Source organism: Dermacentor albipictus, chromosome 10, assembly GCF_038994185.2.
Source record: "Dermacentor albipictus isolate Rhodes 1998 colony chromosome 10, USDA_Dalb.pri_finalv2, whole genome shotgun sequence".
Classification (NCBI taxonomy): domain Eukaryota; kingdom Metazoa; phylum Arthropoda; class Arachnida; order Ixodida; family Ixodidae; genus Dermacentor; species Dermacentor albipictus.
In genome coordinates, this window is record NC_091830.1 from 85,252,346 (window position 1) to 85,273,162 (window position 20,817).

General features: G+C 45.0%; 1 protein-coding gene across 2 annotated transcripts in view; it reads left to right on the forward strand.

Moving 5' to 3' along the window:
• The first annotated feature begins 12,259 nt into the window (after window positions 1-12,259).
• Window positions 12,260-20,817, forward strand: part of LOC139050826 (uncharacterized) — a 139,230-nt gene continuing 130,672 nt past the window's right edge. Inside the window, exons 1-2 of one of the 2 annotated variants that reach the window (XM_070527601.1) lie at window positions 12,260-12,449; window positions 20,291-20,388. In XM_070527601.1, coding sequence (XP_070383702.1) covers window positions 12,381-12,449; window positions 20,291-20,388 — 167 coding nt within the window. In that variant the 5' untranslated portion in view covers window positions 12,260-12,380. The remainder of the gene's footprint in view (window positions 12,450-20,290; window positions 20,389-20,817) is intronic. The other variant, XM_070527602.1, reaches the window with a different exon arrangement.

Genomic DNA, 20,817 nt, shown 5'->3' on the forward strand with positions numbered 1-20,817 from the left:
GGATTAGTACACCTCTTCATCAGGCAAATTGTTTCACGCCTGTTCTTCTTTCGAGACAATGACCATCCTTTTTTGCGTGAAATGTTGCAACTCCGTTTAGTTCATTATATTCCTAATATAGTAGTGTCATCAAATGCCAAAGATGTCCCACAGGCTCCTTGGGGCTTTCTTAAGGAGGTTGTTGACACATTTCTTTTCTTGAAAGTTAGATTCAACCTGGAGTACGTGTTCACAGCGAGTCGAAAAGCAATTTCTGCGGCACTGGTTGACTCTATTTTCCCAGATCCCTTGTATCGTGCACCTTATTTAAGCCGACCTTATCAGGATGTACTTAAGCGCGTCCGAAAAATGTGTGTACCTCCTGGAGTAAAAACATTTTTCTTTAAATTACATTCGGAAACACTCCCTGTTAAAACTTGGTTGAATTCGAGGGGTTGCTTTGTGCCGTGGTCAACGAACTGTCGGCTCTGTCCACTTGCCGAAACCATAGATCACTGCTTCATAGACTGTAGGGACGCTGTATTCTTTTGGGACATTCTCCAACGGACGCTCAAAAAGGACATTGACATGACTCCATATACAATTAGGTTTCTACCGTTTAAGGTTACGGGTGGTCCTCCCTATGACATGTTCATAGTACTTGGCTTACATAGCCTATGGAGAAGTAGACTGTGTGACCGCCATGCCGAAAGCCCGCGATCTACAAAGTCCTTCTTTCGCGAAAGTGCTGCTTATGTAAGAAGTGTCTACGCTGCGCAGGAACCTCCGCCAGACTGGATGCACTTGTTGGATGCATGTGTGTGTTTGCCTGAGTTTTAAGTGTGTAGTTGTGTCCACTTTGTAATACACCTTCAGTTTTCTTTTCCATGTAATAAAGAAAAAAAAAACATCCGTGGTGCAGTGGTAAGATGCTAGGCTCGTGATCCTTACGTCCCAAGTTCGAATCCCGGTTGAGGAAGTATTTTTTTATAATTTTTTTTTGTACTGAGAAATTTACATTTTCGTTAAAGAGATCTCTCAATTTTTAATTCAATATTCATCAGGTTGTGTTTTCAAAGTGGGACATGCCGTCACATTGTGACTAATTTTGTCTTTGCCTTCTTCAATAAGTGCCCTGTTTCTGCTTGACAGTAAAATGCCTCTAGTGTGGTTGAAATATCATAGCAATAAAGCTGTAGAAATCGTACTATAAAGCAAAATTTTTCTTCACTATGTGTTTCACGAAACACCGAGTACACCCACCATTCACCCAGCATGCACACCATTTACCCACCATTTACATTTCACCCAGTACGTACATGCAGTATTCACCCAGCACATCCATCATTCACCCACCATTCCCACAGTTCACCCAGTATGTACCCACCATCCTCCCAGCACGCCCAGCATTCACCCACCATTTACACGGGTCACCCAGTAGTCATCCCACCATCCACCCACTACACCCACCGTTCACCCAGCCCGCCCACCATTGAGACAAGTCACCCAGTATGTATCCCACCAATACACCCCACCATCTATCACTGTACCCACCATCCACCCATTATACCCACGATGAATTCCACCATCACCACCATGTTTTCCATCATGTCCAGCACATTTTCCATCATGCCCAGCATAAAATTCATGATGGGCAATGCTGGGATTTTCAATAGGGCGGGTGATCATTTTTATGTTTCATGGAATTTTTAAAGATTTCCTGTGGCAGATAGCATACTTCTCGTCTTTGAGCTAGATTATTTGAAGAGGCGGACATTTCTATCATGAGAAATTGAAACAGATTTTCAACTAATTAACAAATATTGACTAATTAACTTTGTAATTATTTTACTGCACATATTGCAATTTACGAATTGTAGGCAGTGAGCATGGAAGACGTATGCACTTGATCTTCCAGGATGGCACCAGTTCAGAAATATTTCCCAAAGTATCGAACAAGATACATGGGTGTTCCAGTTCCTTTTGTGCATCAGTGGATAATAGCGCATTTTGTTAAAAAAGTAAGTGGAACAGTGCATTTTTATTGCAAGTTTGATGCTGCATATCTCCAAACTCGCATCATTCTGGAAATCAATTACAAGTGGATACACCTTGGGATCTCACTGGCTATGATTCGTAATATACAGTATGTACCGTACAGTAATTCATCCAAAAATAGAATTAGTCAATTCTTGTTAATCAGTTACATTTTTTTTATTTCTCGTGCAATATATGTCTGCCTGTTTGAATAATAATGCTCAAGGGCTTCAATTATGCTGCCTGCAACAGGCTACCTTTAAAAATGACATAAAACAGAAAATCATCACCCTGTATAAAGACAATGTGAATTCAAAAACAGGCTTCGGTGCGCCTTATTGAATCTTCAAATGGCCACTGTAACCAGCCTGATCATCCGGTAAATATTTTGTAGCTTATAAGCATAGAGCATTTCAATTACACATTTATGAATGCGAAATTGTCTTGAAAACAGCACTTTCTTTTTAACAGCTAGCATCAATGCCAGTTTGGTTAAACATAATTTTGCATCACTTCAATAGTACTGAAAAATCAGACTTTCTTTCTGCTCCCAGTGTCTAGTAATGTACTTTCGCAGTGTCTTTAGCAGCTGAGATAATTAATGTTGCTGCGGGTAAATAACAGAAAACATTGTGATAACTGCCAAGCAAATGCAATCGTGTTTCTTGTTTACAATACAGTATGTGCTCTACCTTGCTCTAGGTTTGTTCTCAATATTAGGCCAGCATGCAACTTGTACAAGAGGTACCGTTCGCATGCATGAAGATATTTTATGAGGTTATGGTGGTGTCAAAACATCACATCAACCATAATGCTTTAAACTATTATATGAGACACTTACTTTTACATGCCTAGAAAAGGCACCAATTTTAAATTTATCACGTTTGGTTTAGTGTACCATAGCAGAAATGGCTCAACTAGTACAGGTATGCAACCGGGCTAGTGGGTATTGATCCAGGACGTTTGACAGCGTGAACTCGACAAAGGATGGTTAAAGAGGCGATCGCGTTTGTGTCCATTTGTCGCCATCCTTAGTACAAGTCCGTGCTGTCAAACGTCACGGATCAACTAGTACAGCCTGATAAAAATGTATCATGAGAGAAAACTTGGCTTTCAACCGCAAGTCAATTCTGGCTTCATGTATTATGGTTTCTTCAGACTTATTGCTTTATACAAAGTCTGACCCATCAACTAAAGCTTACTGATAAAGAAATGAACAACATCATCAACACCTCTCGAGGCACATGCACCAGAGGAGTCAGAGCTTCATACACATTACCTTTAGTGCAAGAGCATTCTTTTTCTTAGACAAACTGCATTTATATTTTCTTAAAGCTTATATATTTATTTCTCACAGCTATAGGAAAATTACAAGGCAGAAAAAGATGTGTCGGTGCAATTTCAACCATTATGTACAACGAAAGGTAAAGCACAGGAAGTCTCACTGCTCCTCTGCCTAAATGACGTTTAGTTTCATTTGTCGTGTCCCCTCCCATACTGATGGCAACAGCAACGGGAAGACAGCAGCGTGGTTCAGAAAGCAGACGAAGGAGCTGATATCCTAGCTGACATAAAGAGCAAAGAAGGTAGCTGGTCAGGCCATGTAATGCAGACTTGAGACATCATTAACTAGCTTAGAAAAGAAAACGGATGACAGCTAGAAGCACACAAGACAGAACTCTAGCGTTGAACTGAAATTTTTGCTACACAGAAATATAGGATTCAGGGCATGTGCAATACCTCGACGCACGGAAGCAACATTCATCTTTCCCTCTCCCCGTCTGATACTGGAGGTATCGGAAGAAATCGATGGACAGGTTAATTTAGAGTTACGAACTCTTTTCTGCTGAGAGCCAGGGACATGGTGCTTACCCACCTATCACCCGCTTTTGTTATGCAAAGTGCTTTGAATATTTCATATCGACCTGCCTCTAGAACCGCCTGAGCAGATTACTGCTTTGAAAGTGCTCAGTGCACGAGCAGCTACGACAGTGATCAGCCAGATGGCCACCAGCCACTTACAGCTGCCGTATCTATGTTCCGTCAAGCGGTCATTCAAACACCGACCTGTTTGACTTGAGGGAACATAGGGCAGTGCTTTAGTGGCTGGTGGCCACCTGGGCAATCATCGCCATAGGTGCTCGTGCAACGAGCAGCTTCAAAGCAATTGTGTACACAGGAGACTCCAGAAGCAGGTTCATTGGGCAATATACGAACCGCTTTGCATATAAAAACGGGGAATAGGTATGTAAGCACCTGTATGTGGCTATTACCAAGAGTGTTCGTATGTGACATTAACCTGTTCATCGATTTGTTCCGATAGCTCCTGTGTTGTTTCCGTGCGTCTATGTTATGTGCATTCCATCAATTCCATGTTTCTGCGTAGCACAAATTTCAGTTGAAGTCTAGAGTTCTGTCTTATGTGCTTCTTGATGTCGTCTGTCATCTTTTTCGCGCTAGTTATTGATGTCTCAAGTATGTAATGAGCACCGACTAGCCCAAGCGTCTTCTACAACCATGTAATGCATAGGTCTGATAACCGGTGGCACATTAGAGCTACAGAATGGATGCCAAGGGGAGAGAAGGCTAGCAGAGGACGATAGAAAATGGGACTACGATAAAGTTAGGAAATTTGCAGGCTTTACTTCTAATCAGCTAGCGCAAGACAGAGGTAATTGGAGATCACTGGGAGAGGTCTCCATCCTCCAGTGGAAAAAAAAAATTAGGCCAATAGTGATGAAAGAAAGCATACCGGTCGGCTGAGACGTCTACACTGTCTTTTCAGCAATGTGTAGGACCAAGACGGTGAGTCGGTTCCCATGCGATTGCTTCATGCTGACTGCAACTGCATGGGCACGGGAAAACAATTCGCTGTTAATACCACACAGATTGACTACTTAAAAAAAGAACCTCTCAGTAGTACAAATACAAATAAGCATTTACCACCTTAACATATAAATATAAAGGCCAAGTTACAATAACCATAAGCTTTATAACTAGACATAAGAATAAGGTAGTGTACAATAGCCGTAAGACGTTCATTGAAATTTATTTCAGAAATACTGTCGAACCCTGACAGGACGCATTAGGAAGGTTTCAGTCATACGACAAGAAAACATAAATAGTAGTAGAAGTGAGCTTGTCTACGTAAGACCAAGAAACGAATCCAAGGACGACAAAAAAAAAAATAGATTAGGCTCCATGTACTTATGCGGAAAGAGAAATTTATAAACAAATCGCGTAACCGCGCCTTCATCCGTAACAATACCACAGCTTCTAGAGCAAAGAACACAACTGAAAACGAAGGATAAGTGGATAGTCGAGATGGTCGGGGTTCTTTTGTTGTCTGTTAGTTCTAGCGATGAAAGCACAAGCACTGGAGGCTACCTGCGCCATTACCTACCACGTGACCTGTGACAGAAAAAAAAAACCAACAAACCAAGGAGCACTTAACACGGTTGTCACATTGCACACTTTTGGCCGTGATCGATCCTGATTAAGATGGAATCTCTGGACCCGTTTGGCTTCATGCAAAATGTGGGGCGTTCATGCTCTCTTGCGCAATCTGCGGACGGGAGCCTATCGCGGACGAAAATTTCGGTCAAGCACGGGCTTAATCGTGATTGAAGATGGCCGTGTGTCACCGGTATAAGTCTGCGCAAATTTTTAGTTACAGAATGAACCAATTAGGCCAAACCAAAGTCTTATTTACCTGCCTGCGCCGATTACTGACGCGCAGCAGAACTTAAGAGGAAGCTTTAGCTCGGGCCCAACTCCGACGCGGCCTATTCAAATACATGTAAAAACGCAAAAACATTTTTCTGAGATAACCCTTGGACCGATTTTGATGAAATTTGTTGCATTTGAGAGAGTAAGATAAATCCTAGTGACTGTTGGAAGCAGAATTTTGATTTAGGGCTTGAATTTTGTTAGAAAGATTTTCAAAAATTCAGAAGTTTGAAAAAAATAGAAGCATGAAGTTTACAAACTAATAGCTCTGCATCAAGAACAGATATCGCGGTTCTGTAAACGGCATCCATTAGATCATTCAAAGCGGACAAATATTATATGTCATTTTACATCTTAGGTGAATTTGTTACATTGTTTACGAGGGTTCTGCAAAAGTTGTAATTACATACTATTACATTTTTTGAAGTTCATGTGTAACATATCAATTTTGTCCGCTTTAGATGTGCTATCAGATACAATTCACAGAATTGCGATATCATTTTTTCTTGTTGAGTTACAGAGTTGTAAACTTGATAGTTTCGTTTTCTGAAAATTTGCAATTTTCGGCAATTTTTTATAAAATATTGACGGCCTAACTCAAAAATTCGAAACCAACAGTCACTAGATTTTAAGTTTTTCTTTTAAATGCAGCAAATCCAGTCAAATTTAGTGCAGTGGTTGCCGAGAAAAACGAATTCTCCTTTTACATGTATTTAGATAGGAGCACCCGAGCTAAAGCTTCCTCTTAAGTCTCTACAATTCTGTGTACTGTCACAATTAGTTGAGGACACGTGAAGGAGGATCTTTTTTTCACATTTGCTGCCCATCGGCACCGCCTGGTGTACACATAATTCACTCACATTTAACACGCCTTGTGCTTTCCTGCAAAGAAATTATGCGAAAATCAATGCCACAATGACGCACCACAATAACGCGACGCTGAACGTGACTACGTACCTACCTTTTATATGAGCACCATGCGCCTCGCCAATGGCCCTCGGTTTTAAGGTGGAGCGCTGTCACGATGTGTACTCTGGGCATGGTATTAACGCGATAGCGTTAAGGAGCTCGTGTCGCAGAAAAGCCGGTGTCGTCGGCGTCGGGTGTCGGCGTCGGCGGCGTTGACCGTGAGCGATAAATCACGGCAGGCGCTTCATAAATAAAAAGCAACTTCCAAGATTGGCCCGGTGGGAATCGAACCCGGGTCTCCGGAGTGTGAGACGGAGACGCTACCACTCAGCCACGAGTTCGATGCTTCCAAGCGGTGCAAACGCGCCTCTAGTGAATGCGGTGTTGCCTTCGAAACGAGCCGTGGAAAGTTATACTGCGGTGTATATCGGTAATTATGAACATGTAACGTACAGAAGTCACAATTACACGAGTTGCGAAGTGCGTTTCCGCTGCATTTCTTCTGCGCTTTCCGCACACGCAGAGCCATCTTGCGGCAAACACAGAAGACCCCCTCCTCGCAATGTACGGCGCTGCCCCGACAGGAGGCGCGCCGCGCGCGCATTGGGACCGCTGCCAGGCGCGTCGCGGGACTCCCTCTCCCCTGACGACGCTTCGCCGTGCTTCCGGTTTAGATTACTATCTATCTCTCTGCCCGTGCCGATCACGACGTTTGGCTGGCGTAGATCGTTTCCCCTCCGAGACACCGAGTTCTTTGGTTCGTTTCGTTCGCTCAGGCGCACGTTTCGTTGCCGCGCCGAACGCTGCGTTGCTCGACGCTCACCGCGTGATAGGTGGGCGCTAAGTCCGATGCGGGGCGCATCGTAAGTGATTGCTGTGCCGTAGCGCATTGTCTTATAGCCCTTGGCGGGTCGACGGGAACGCTGTCGCGTCCCACTCTTGAAGGCGAAGCTTAAGCGTCCTCCAATTTTTTTTCGTCTACATAGTGAATGTGCGATGTTGACGATGGTTTCCGCCGAAACAAAAACGTTCACTTCATCACTGTTCAGGCCGATTGAAAGGCGTTTTCTCCTTTGCCACGAATCACGGCCGTCGTAGGCATAGTAAACAGACGATCACGACGAAACACCGATGTTGTAGGCCACTGGAGCCGTTCTTTCTCACGCATAATCGCGTCGCCTTCAGTGCGGACGCTCACTTCGCGTCAATAACCACAAACGTTCACCAAAACAACGAGGTGCTGCAACTAAATTCAGCAATAAACCAAGGTCGATTCAAATAGGTCGCGAAGCTTCGGGCGAAAAGCGGTTCAGTACAGATTGTCACCGACATCAGCATGGAGGGTTATGGGAGCAGCGATTGAAGCGCGACTATGTTTGGAGGGAACAAACATTGGGAAAGAAAAACGCGTTTTTTAATTGAAACGAGACACAGTTAGATTCATTCAACGAAAATAAAATTCCTAGTCAACTTTATATATTTGGGATGAGTTCAGAAAATACAAGTTTAATTTTAATATTATTCATAAATGCATTTCTTTTCAGCGCCCATCGCTACAGGGGGGGCGTTGACGCCACTATCACTCGCAATGCTATGCACATCTTGAAATGGGCAGAAAGGCGCACTCGTAAGTTCACCCGCTGAAATACGCCCCCCTCAAAGTTTGTGCTTTCTTGCTTGTCGAAGTTTGTCTGAATTTGGTAACGCGGGTAGCTTCATCGCTTCTTAATCTGTTCAGTTAAAAGGAGTGGGTTACGACCGCCAGATAATTGTGTAGTTGTTTTCGTGAGACTGCGCTGGCCGACGGGCTTGGCATCCGAAAATAGGATCAGCACTCTACACCTAAAGCGTTCGTCAGCCTCCAAAGAAAGAATCTTCTGTGCAGGGATGCGATTTCGACAACCGTACGGCTGGCCTTTTCCTGCATCGCTTTCCACGCTGAAAGTTCGAAACGCCCATCAAGTCGAATGGCGGGGCATTTGAATATATAGCTCCAAAGGAAGGACAACAAAACAAATTTCGCTCCTTCGAAAACAAAATGATGTCACTTCTGCTTTTAACAGACAATGCGTCACATTATTTTTTCTTCCGCCGGAAGTGTTCCCACCACATACAGATGGCGCTAAGCCCCATGAACCGCCGATGGACCGTCATGTTTTGAATGTATGGGCTGCTATGGAAGCTTCGCTACCAGGTATATTTACCTTGAATAAACTATCTAATTACCCACCACAACTTCGAGACATTCACGCAGAACACAGGCATGCACCCGGTGGCCTGCCGCGAGACTCAACAGCGACAGCGGCGACACCCATCGGTGGAAGTTATTGCAATTTCGTTTTCGTTTTCAAGGCATGAAAACAAATATTAGTTTAAACTGCGTGTGTATATTACTTTCTAAGCTATTTATTTTACGCTATATCTAAGCTTTTTTCTGTGTTTACGGGTACGTTCACTGAAAATTTATTCGCACACACATTGGCTGATATCAAATTAAACGGAATGGCAAGGGTGAGCTGGTGGTAACTGCGTGTAATTGCATGTAACGGATAAGTTAATTCATTTTCTCGAGTTTTTTTCTTTGCTTGGACGTTCTTTTGCGGAAAGAGGCGACCATTTCTGATTGTATTAGATGCAGAGGTACTTGCGAGTCTGTCTGTTTTTTTCAACAGAGAAAGAGAGAGAGAGAGAGAAGCTTTAATTGGCATTTTCTAGAAGTCTCCAATGCTGATATATCTCAACTGGATTGGTCACGCAAATTTTAAATAGTTGGACGAACGACAAATATAGAAGCTTACTAATAATTATAGCTTACTAAACGTATAGACCAAAGCACGAAATAGCACATGTACAGAACTACCCGAAAACATTAGGTTTCCAAGTGCAAAGTCTTTCTTTGCGTGTTGTCATGTGTGTGTAGCCAGAACAGGTCCAGTTCTCGCTTTTTTTTTTGGTTTTAGAGCGGGTGAGCGAGTGGGGCCGATGACCGCTCAAACAAAAGAACAAATATAGCACATCTCCTTTTTGGTGGACAGCACCGTGAGTTGCCGTCATTAAAATGTGATGTGGGATTTTGTCTTACTGCACTTGCTTAGAATTGCAGTTTGACGGGTAATGAGGAAGATAGATCCAAAATTGAGGTATTTTTTGCATGCGGTAGACAAGTCATTTTCAGCCCAACTACTCTTGCCCTTAAACTACCTCTATCAGAGCTATTTAGTATTGTTTCCATCCATAGGCTGCGCCTATACCGTCGCCGAATTTTGCTAGGCGAGGGTGCAGCTGTGGTAAATGCTATTGAATAACAACAATTTATTCCTTCTTGGCAAAGTGTGGGAACTGTGATGACTTACAGAGTGATGCGCGAAAAATATTCGAGCTCCCCCTTCATCCCTGTATATGGACAACTCTAAGAATGCCGACCATTCTGACACCTCCCACTAAAAACTCTCGTCCACAGACTCCGTACCTCCTGCGTGCGTGTCTTGCCAAGGCACGTAGGGTTCTCCTGAAGTGGCCCCCGCTAGCAACAGGAGACCTGTAACTACCAGTAATAATAATAATAATAATAATAATAATAATAATAATAATAATAATAATAATAATAATAATAATAATAATAATAATAATAATAATAATAATAATAATAAAGTAATAATAATAATAACAATAACAATAAAGAGATCCAGACTCCACGCTCTTTATGAATCGATATAAGCACAGCTCACTGGTGTATTTGCGTTCACTGAACATATTTGGCAATGATGTTGACGGCCGAGCACAGTCGTGATGTGATTTTGAATGTTATAACACAGAGAGACGTGTTTGCTCGAGGTGCTGTTGTGCGCCACTTTTAATAGCTTACGTGAAAGTTAATGCTCTAACTCCCTTACACGAGCGCATCGCATCGGTGCTAGAGGGTTGATCTGCAGGATAGCCGCTTGCGTATTGTCGTCTTGACGATGCTGTGCTTTAGTGCGGCTTTGCGCCACTGCACGCCCTGCGTCAGCTATCCACGTGCACAAAACTGCACGGTGCCTATTGTTTATAAATAGCAGAAACGTACCCTATCGTACATTGAAGTAAAATTATTAGTTTGCTCGCAACTCTTGCCATGTCTAGGAGTAGTGTTTCTTTTATTGAGGAGACCCCAAACTAAGCATGCTTTGTGTTTGTAGGGTGTGAGACCGGGCTAGTTGGTATTCCACGCCGAAGTGACAGGCGCAGGAGTGGCCACGGGGCACGAAATGGCGACAAGGGCAACAGCGCCCTTACCTTCTCTGGTGATCATCCCATGTATGCGAGCTGCCACGTGCGAAAAGTGACTATTATGCACCCATTTCATCTGGGTGTTGGCTTTAAGCATTCTCTTGTCTCCCCTTAGTATCATACTATCTCTCCTCTGCGCTGTTGCATGTGAATACAAAAGTGAACGCTGCAGCTTCTTCATTAGTTTTGCGAGGGGGGGGGGGGTTAACGCGTAGTTAGTCTTCCATAGGGCATTGTGTCGATGGCCAGGCTGCTTCAGTGGACATTGCGACGACTAAAGAGCTTCACAGACTATTGGAGTGACGCCCACGAAATTCACGCTAAAATGACTCGCACAAGCCTCCCCCGCGTCCCTCTCATGTACATTATACATGCTCTCAAACCACCCAACGACGCGGCTGGCGAGGCAGGGACAGCAGCAGTAGCAGCAGAATGGGAAAGGATGAGGGAGGAGGCATAGAAAGCTTCGCTTTAACATGTGGCATCCAGAACTCTGGTATTTTGACGGAGTTCAGTTTCATTCTACGAAGTATTGCTTTCCCGCATTCAGCATGTGCACCTGTCGTACCCGTCTCGCGAGGGGAGACGGGCGAGTCTCTCGAAGGTGTGCATATGCCAAGACATCGCGAACGTACTTGGAAGGTGGGAAATAGTGCGCACATTTGAAAAACATGTCTCGACACTGTTCCGTGAACAAAGGTGGGTGTTTAATTAAGAAGGCGATTAATTGCCCTATCGCTGCAAATATATCTAGGGAAATTTATACCGCTGTAAGCGAGCGGCGATTTGCACTACACTGTAAAATAATTTACACCCTCAAAGGGAAACAGGTGTAAATGTGTACATAACTGACAGCCTTAGGGTGTTAGTTATATGAATCGCACCCTAGGGGCCAGAGTTATAGACACATTTACACCCCCTTTCACATTTAAGGGTGTAAATTATTTTACAGTATACTGCGCGTGAGGCCGCCGTAGCGCCGGATACTGTCAGTACGGCAGAGTCACGATATATTCAAGAAGGCGATTATTTGCCCTATTGCTGCACATATCTCTACGGAAATTTATACCGGTGTGAGCGAGCGGCGATTACCACTACTGCGCGTGAGGCCGCCGTGGCGCCGGGAACTGTCAGTACGGCAGAGTCACGATTTATTCAAGAAGGCGATTATTTGCCCTATTGCTGCACATATCTCTACGGAAATTTATACCGCTGTGAGCGAGCGGCGATTACCACTACTGCGCGTGAGGCCGCCGTGGCGCCGGGAACTGTCAGCATAAGTCAGAGTTAATTGCCCCCTTCTTTCGTAACAATGATGTTGTTGCCTAGTGGTTCGGCGCTCATTCAGCGAAATCACTGGGCTTCAGAGCAGACGTGCGATAACTGGCCTGCCTGCAAACGTTGGAAGCAGAAGGAATCGATACGCGTTTTTTGTCAAGCGCTTACCAAAGCTCGAAATGTCAACGGCATATCTGGCATTCCTTGGCGAGGTTTTGCAGCGGCCTGGCCATCACTACATTTATCACGTAAGTATTCCACAGATACCAATCCTGCAGCGCGTATTGTGAGGGAAAGGCTTGTTCCTTAATCACAAGTTGAAATGGCGTTGTTTACTCTCATTTCCGCCAACAGTTTTTTTTAATGTCAATGTATATTTCCAATTCGATTTTCAGAGCATTGAAGGACGCGACTTAGGAGTCAGTTGTTACTATACGTGGTTCTAGAAGTAAATTACAAGTGGCTGATTATCTAATTGTATCTGCTTCAGAACCACCATCACAGTAGTCACGAAATCTATTCCGCTCGTTGAGAATCATCAGCGCTGCGGTTATGCCATCTACCCGACAGACGAAGAGCACTAGAGATGTCGGGTCGCTAGTATCGACAAATCATTTAGCGCATCTTGAGGGTGGCACCCGGGAAGCCTTTCTCCCTCTTCGAGATGGCGAATTTTACAAACATGTTCTTGTCAAATGTAAAATACTAAACTAACGATGATGCATTTAGGGAGCTAGAAAAAAATTCAAATAAAGTTGGCCGAATGTATATTGAAGAAGGATGGGAATCGAGCCGTACAGTTGTGGTTATTCACAACCACATAAAGCCAAGAGTCAGTGAGCCAACAGAATCATAGGCGAAATAATTTCGCTATCTGTAAAAGTTCCGTAGAAATGATGAGCCGAGGGAAAACGAAAATGAATGAAAAAACAACTTCCCGTCCTTGGGAACCAAACCCACACCTTCCTCACTACGTGTGCGTTACTCTAGCCCTTCCCCTACGCCGACGGCTGTTCCTTCGATCACATTCTCTGGTGTGCATGCATTTATACAAGATCTAAACCCCGCAGCGTGAGCCAGCGCGGCTCGCACTGGTGACAGCGGATGCAGAACATCCTTATGACCTCAGGCCTAACACAGCAGCTGAACTTCATAACAAGGCGGCTGTAAGAATAAATCCTCGTTTATTACCGCAGTCGAAAAACAGATACGGTGTCTGAAAGGCGCCGTCTATCTGCAGGGCGAGTTGACCACAAATCTCTTCGGGCTTCATCCCTTTGCCGCCTGGAGCACTTCAGCGTTGGGTGGTCATCATTTCCTGTCGTCTACAACCACAGCTCAACACGCAAAAGAAAGAAAACGTATTGCCTTGTAGTTGCAAAATGCATAAGTTGCGAAGTTTAGGCATTTAATCTTTATAATAATGCAAATGTAGATGATTGGTACCTTCATAGCGGTAAGGAACAAATTAAACAGAAAATGTTGATCAGAATTAATACCCATAGGGATCCTTGGCCCCCATAGAATATGCGTAGGGAAGCTTTAGTAGGCGTAGGCAAACTTGAAATTCGGGGGTGGGCCAAATAAAATTTGTGGCTTCGCTTACGCATACTCGGACAACTGTAGATGAGTTTCTGCCACTATTTCAACACTGTTTTGTTCACGAACAATCACCATCACATTATTCTTGCAGTATATTGCATCATTCACACGTAAATGTATATCCTGTGCATTTGTGCACGGGTTATCGTGCCTTTATGTTTCTTGAATTTTCGCCCAAGCGTGCCATGTTAAGCTTCAGTTGGCTACGTGGACACTACTCGGCACAATTTAAAGTTAGAATAGAGTAAGTTGCAAGATGCTCTTGATTAAAGTAACAAATAATAAATCTAACTTCCGCGCTTAGTAGGAATGCGCTTGCTTGGCAAGCATGCTAACCACGAACATCGCTGCAATTCTCAAGCTTTCGTTTCTCGCCTTACGCACAGAATTCGAAAAACTGCACTTCGCAACAGCCGGGTGGTTTTACACTTGTCATAATATTGACCACAAATCTGTTTGGGCTTTATCCCTTTGCCGGCTGGAGCGCTTCAGCGTTGGGTGGTCATCATTTCCTGTCGTCTACAACCACAGCTCAACACGCAAAACAAAAAAAAAGAAAACGTATTGCCTTGTAGCTGCAAAAATGCATATTTTCCTAGTTTAGGCATTCATTCTTTATAATAATGCAAATGTAGATGATTGGTGCCTTCATAGCGATAAGGAACCAATTAAACAGAAAATGTTGATCAGAATTAATACCCATAGGGATCCTTGGCCCCCATAGAATATGCGTGGGGAAGCTTTAGTAGGCGTATGCAAACTTGAAATTCGGGGGTGGGCCAAATAAAATTTGTGGCTTCGCTTACGCATACTCGGACAACTGTAGATGAGTTTCTGCCACTATTTCAACACTGTTTTGTTCACGAACAATCACCATCACATTATTCTTGCAGTATAGTGCATCATTCACACGTAAATATATATCCCGTGCATTTGTGCACGGGTTATCGTGCCTTTATGTTTCTTGAATTTTCGCCCAAGCGTGCCATGTTAAGCTTCAGTAGGCTACGTGGACACTACTCGGCACAATTTAACGTTAGAATAGAGTAAGTTGCAAGATGCTCTTGATTAAAGTAACAAGTAATAAATCTAACTTCCGCGCTTAGTAGGAATGCGCTTGCTTGGCAAGCATGCTAACCACGAACATCGCTGCAATTGGCAAGCTGTCGTTTCTCGCCTTCAGCACAGAATTCGAAAAACTGCACTTCGTAACAGCCGGGTGGTTTTACACTTGTCATCATATTGACCACAAATCTGTTTCGGCTTGATCCCTTTGCCAGCTGGAGCGCTTCAGCGTTGGGTGGTCATCATTTCCTGTCGTCTACGCACAGAACTCGAAAAACTGCACTTCGCAACAGGCGGGTGGTTTTACACTTTTCATAAACCAGGAAACACGCTGTCGTTACACTGGACTTCCACGAGTTGTGAACCACAATAATGTCTCCACAGCGCTAATAAGCTGAGTGCTTTAGGCGGCTAAAGCTGAGCTTGCTTCCTAAAGTATCGTCAGACGCTTCGACTGGTACACAGGCAAATATGGGACAATTTACTAGCGATTCTATTGAAGAGAAGCACAATGTTTGAGTAGCACCGCGCATGGAGCCAGCTGTTGTCATTGACCCCCAGTAATCCGTGCCAATTGACAAGAAAAGCGCAAACTGCGACATCAAAAATGGCCGGTCCCGCAGCGTCGTTCAGACACCTTATCTGTTCTTCCACCGTATTTAGTACCGACACCCTCTCGACGCAGTGAGAGGAAGGAAAGCGGAGTTGAGGTTCCCAAATATTGTTAGCCACATTAATAAGAAATGAAAAGTTAGCAAAGCGAAGGAACGCACGCGATGTCTTTCTTTAAATTAATGTGCAGAAATGAGACCGTAAAAGGTAGAAGAAAGTGCAACAAAAAAATTAATCGCCAATTACGATTCCTTAATGTCAAATTTCAGCGCAGCTCTATACGTGTTTTCACTTCGCGATGTACCTAATAGCTGGCGCGGGCAATTTGTCGCGCGCGGCCCGTTGCAAACGACACAAAACGAAGTGTGGCCCGACTCCCTCGTCAACCTGGAGATCGCGAGAGACAGCGCGTGGGTGACGTGTGGGCGCGATTGCCACCAGCCGCCGCCGCAGACAGACCTCCGCTCATGCAGCGCTTTGTTTCCCTATAGACGACGCATGCTACTGTGGCGCCATCTCGTAGCCATCTGTGCCGCAACGCCCATCTTCCGCGGCACTACGCTTTTCTTATCACGCTTTCACCCTACTCTCTGCTCCCGCATTCCTCCTCGCGCTCTCTTCCCCATCACCTTCTTTCATCTCCGGCTGCGCTGCGCGTTCGCTTTTATCCTTCTCTATGTTCATTCGCTCGCTTACGGGGGACAACGCCGCACGCTCGCCGCCATAACGGTCGTCTAAGAGCTGCGCTCTAAAATGCAGGAAATCCAACATGCCCTGTGGTAATAGAAGTTTGCCGCAAATACATAGGAAGTGCTGAAACGCGTGTGTGTTTATTCAATGTCATTGCAAAGGGAAACGGAATGCTTTATCCAGGCATTTTATGCAGTTGACGTGGTTGCCAGACGGAGCAACGCATGCGCCTCGTGGTGTCATTTCTACCGGTCCTCTCTCTCCTGTCTCATCGCGGCTGTTCACGTCACAGCACGTTGGCCATGTCCGCCAGGGGCAAGGACCCGTATGCGCAGGCCGGCTTCTTCATTCTAACTTCCGCTACTGCGGGCGAAGTAGTGTGAGCCATCGCTACTAGATGGAGCCGCCATCTCGCTGACATGCGTGAGCTATTCGGCGAGAACGTACAAGCTGCAGGTGGCTGTCGCAACCAGCACGAAAGGCGGGAGCGGCATTCGCAAGAAAGCGTTGTGTCAAGAGGCGTTAAAGTTTAATTGATTAAACGCTCAGATAGCAGAGCACGTAGCGAGACGATGACAACCACTCGTTGTCATCGTCTTTTTCGAAGCAGTGCCTGCTGCTCGTTCTTCTCCACTACAATTACCTCCCCAGAGAACAGGAGCCGTCTCTGCGACCAACGGGCTAGATAGCGAAGGTGGATCAAATGCGGCTTGCGCCGCTGAACGTGTACGATTTAGCGCCCTCGGCGGCGCTTATCGGAAGTCGTCTCAAGGGTTTCTACCAAATAGTTCACAGGAGGCGTTTGACTGACCACATTGTAGGGACCCTCGTACTTGGAAACAAGCTAGGGTGAACTCCAGGGCTGGTAGCGGGAACCCAAAGCCAGACTAGTGAGTCAGGGGCGTAGGGTGCCGGAACGGAGGGAATATCCCGAAGGTGTTTCTGTCGCTGCTGATCTTCCGAAGTAAATGTGCGGGCGAGCTTTCGACACTCTTCTGCGTGTGCAGCAGTTTCGGACAGGGTAGTGGCCTCTGTTGCGTCAGGGCGATACGGAAGGATGGCGTCCATTGTGCAGGAAGGCACGCGTACGTAAAAAAGAAAGAACGGGGAAAATGCTGTAGTGGTCTGTGTGGCGGTATCATAAGCGTACGTCACGAAGTGTGGGATTCGGTCCCAATTGGTTTGGTCAGATGCGACGTACATGGCTAACATATCGCCAAAAGCTGGTTACAGCGCTCAGTCATGCGAATAGTTTGCGAGTGGTATGGAGTAGCAGTACGGTGAATTACATCGCATTCCTTGAGCAGGGCTTCTATAATATGAGACAGAAAGACGCGGACTCTGTCGCTCAGCAATTCTGTCGGGGATCTATGGCGAAGTATCAGGTTACGCAGAAGGAACCCGGCAACATCCCACGCACATATGTTGGGTAGAGGCGAAGTTTCCGCGTAACGCTTGAGATGGTGTATCGCTGCTATCACCCAGCGGTTGTCATCTGAAGTACTCGAAAGGGCCCCATAAAGATCAACTCCGACCCGGTCAAAGGCCCCTGCTGAACAAGACAATAGTTGCAGCGGAACAGCTAAGGCATGAGGGGTATTCTTGCGGCGCTGGTAAGCGAGGCAGCAGCGGACATATTGGCGCACCAGTAATAATGGATTCGCAGGTGCACGTATGTTTTTAGTACTCCTTCATGTGCGCATTGCGGGTCATCGTGAAACGCTGCACATAGGTGGCCATGATGCAGTCGTGGTTATGCCATTGCCTTCATTTACGCTAGGTCATCCGACTGCCATCGTGCCACCGTCTTCCTGCTACCATCGGCAAACTGTCAACGTGCGTCCATTGTTGTACCATCATCGTGATAGCATCGGGGTCATTCTACATGCGTCACTCCAGCATCATCATCGAACTCTCGCCATACCGCCATTCTCACGCCGTCATTGTCATACAGCCGTTGCAATATCGTCGTCACGCATCTGCCTTCTTTCCACTCTCCTGATGCCGTAATCATGCCACCATCGTCCTTGCGTCGCTACCTCACGGCCGTCATCGTGCATAGTCAATCGTCATTCTAACTTCGTCACTCGACTCCCGTAATTCCTTCGTTGTACAGCCGTTGTCATACAACTGTAGTCATGTTGTCGTGCTAACACTCCTTTTAGCGTTGTCATCTCTTCAGAAACGTCAAGCGACTGTCGCCATGCCGTGGTCACCATACCGATTTAATTCTTTCGTCGAAATGATTTCGCCTTCGTCGCAGCCGCGCAGTCAACATTGAAGCGGGATTAACGCCATTTTCGTGCCATCATCATCAATTCACATTCGTCATACTGTCGTCGTGACAACATCGTCCTGATATCGTCATCACACCATTGTCATCATGCCCTCGTCGTCATGCTGTGTCGTGTTACCGTCATTATTTTAGAATCGTCGTCTCATTTTCACAATGCCTACTATTTCGTTCAATTAGTTTAATTCCTTAGTTTTCAGTGCGATGTCGTCATGCCGTCATGCTCATAGAGAAGCATGGCAAGCGAGTGGCGCAGGAAAGTGGACTGATACCGGAGACAGGGCATACGGCATATAGCTTAACAAGCGAAATACTCAGCATGACCACTGCAGATTTTAAATAAATGTGACTCCCTCAATAAGGTGAGTCGCTACTTGCGTAAATGGTAGTTTCATTGCCGTCAACATTCATCTAGAGAAAGGCTCTGCCACATTTTTTCTTCCTTGTCATTCTTGGAAATCTTTCCTGATCTTTTTTCTTTGTAGCCTTTGCATCCAATTTACCATCTCTTTTTCTTTTGTCACTTCTATTTTCTAACTACTGCTTGTCTATGTAAACTTTTAAATTTTGGTACTCGCTTGAGAGCTTCTTTTACCTCTTTGTCCATTCAGTGTCCACTATCTTGGAGTACAGATATTTGTGAACTTTAGCCACCCATGAATTTTAATACATCTTCCTTAGTGTTTGCTGTAAACTAATCTTGTTCTGCGTTTACAAGATTTCAAAAGAAGCCCAAACCATGTCACCTTGCACTGCCTCGTGTGTGATTTTACTGTTGGCTCGCGAAACCTCTCGGTCCACCTTCTTCTGGTTACTCTCCATCCCTGACAAGATTTACTACTTATAGAAAAGAATTTCATTTGCAAACATTGCGCTTGTACCATTAGTCCATTTCTGTGTTCCTCGCACCACCTCATGTTTATAGTAACCACAAAGCGTTTTGTTTCATTACTGCCGCCTTCCGCTACCCTTTCATTCTCGGAGTACGGCATCCTGTTAAATTGATACCACGTCATCACTCATCTTGTCGTTGAAGATGATGATTCCCATTCACTGTGCTATGCTTTAATTAAGCCTTGATTCGCCGCTACATTGCCGCCAATATTCGCAAGTCTGAGCAAGTTACTTGCATTTTCCGCTAGAAGCGCCGCATCGTCCGCATACAAGAACTTCATGGATGGCATCGTCACCTATTGTCGAAGTCGAGAGCAAGGCACGACGGTGCGTGGCCTCCGAGATCGGGTGATCTCAGAGGCCATGAACGGCAGGATTGTACTGATCTCACCGCAGATCGACAGACTTTCCATAGAAAGTACCAACGCAGCGTACTTCCGGCTGTCATTGCGCTGACTCTCCTACTTTTCGGAGGCACGCCCAAAATTTGACCAACAGACAGAACCACTTATACGTGCTATGCATCCGAAATTTTAGCGTGCACTATCACGCCATACTACGAGTCAAGCTCGGTTTCTGCAAAGTTCGTTTACGGAACGGTTATTTCCTTTAAACCTAACGGCAACGTTAAACGAAACTGGATAATATTCCATCGAGTCACTGTGGCTGACGATCTCTGTATTCTAGAGTGTGACCTTATGTTTGAAGCATTGGAGCTGTATGGTTATTCTGCCTACGGTGGCATCACTAGATTTGACGTAGACCAAATTCGTCCTGTGGTTTCAACGAGCTGAGGAGGTCGTACTTTTTGCAATAGTGTTTCGGCGCGCGGTGGTACACTTGCAAAAGCTGCTAAACGATGTTCTTCAATGTTGCACTTCAGATGTCTAAATGCAGCAATAACAGGTACAAAATGTTTTATTCCTTTTCAAGGATCAGATGGAGTACAAAAGTGAAAAAATAATGGAGCACGCGCGCCACATAAACCCTGGGTTCACGGCACGAGCTTTTTTCTACAACAAAGAAGGCCGGTAAGTTGCTCTTTAAATCAGCTACAATAAGCAAGTCGGATGTTTCTTGTAATTGGTTGCCACTATTCTGACGCTAAAGCGACAATAATGCTCGAATGAAGTGAGTACTTTGGCTCGTAGACGTCACTCAACAAGTAGAACCGGAACTCTGCATGTGTTTAGATACATTTTAATGCTGATTCATAATAGTGGTTACGGAAGAAAATGAAATAAATTAAGTGTTCATTGCAATTGTCTCTGCATAAAAAGTGCCAAAAGAAAAGCCACCTGACGAAGGGGCCCTGAACCACCCCACCCCTCGAGTTTGCTGAAAAAACATACTCCCCGGATAGCATACACTACTGCGCACACTTGAGCAAAGTTTTGTATGGCGTACGCGGTACATGGATCTCCCAAGCGTATCGCTCGTTCACCTTTCTCTCAAATGTC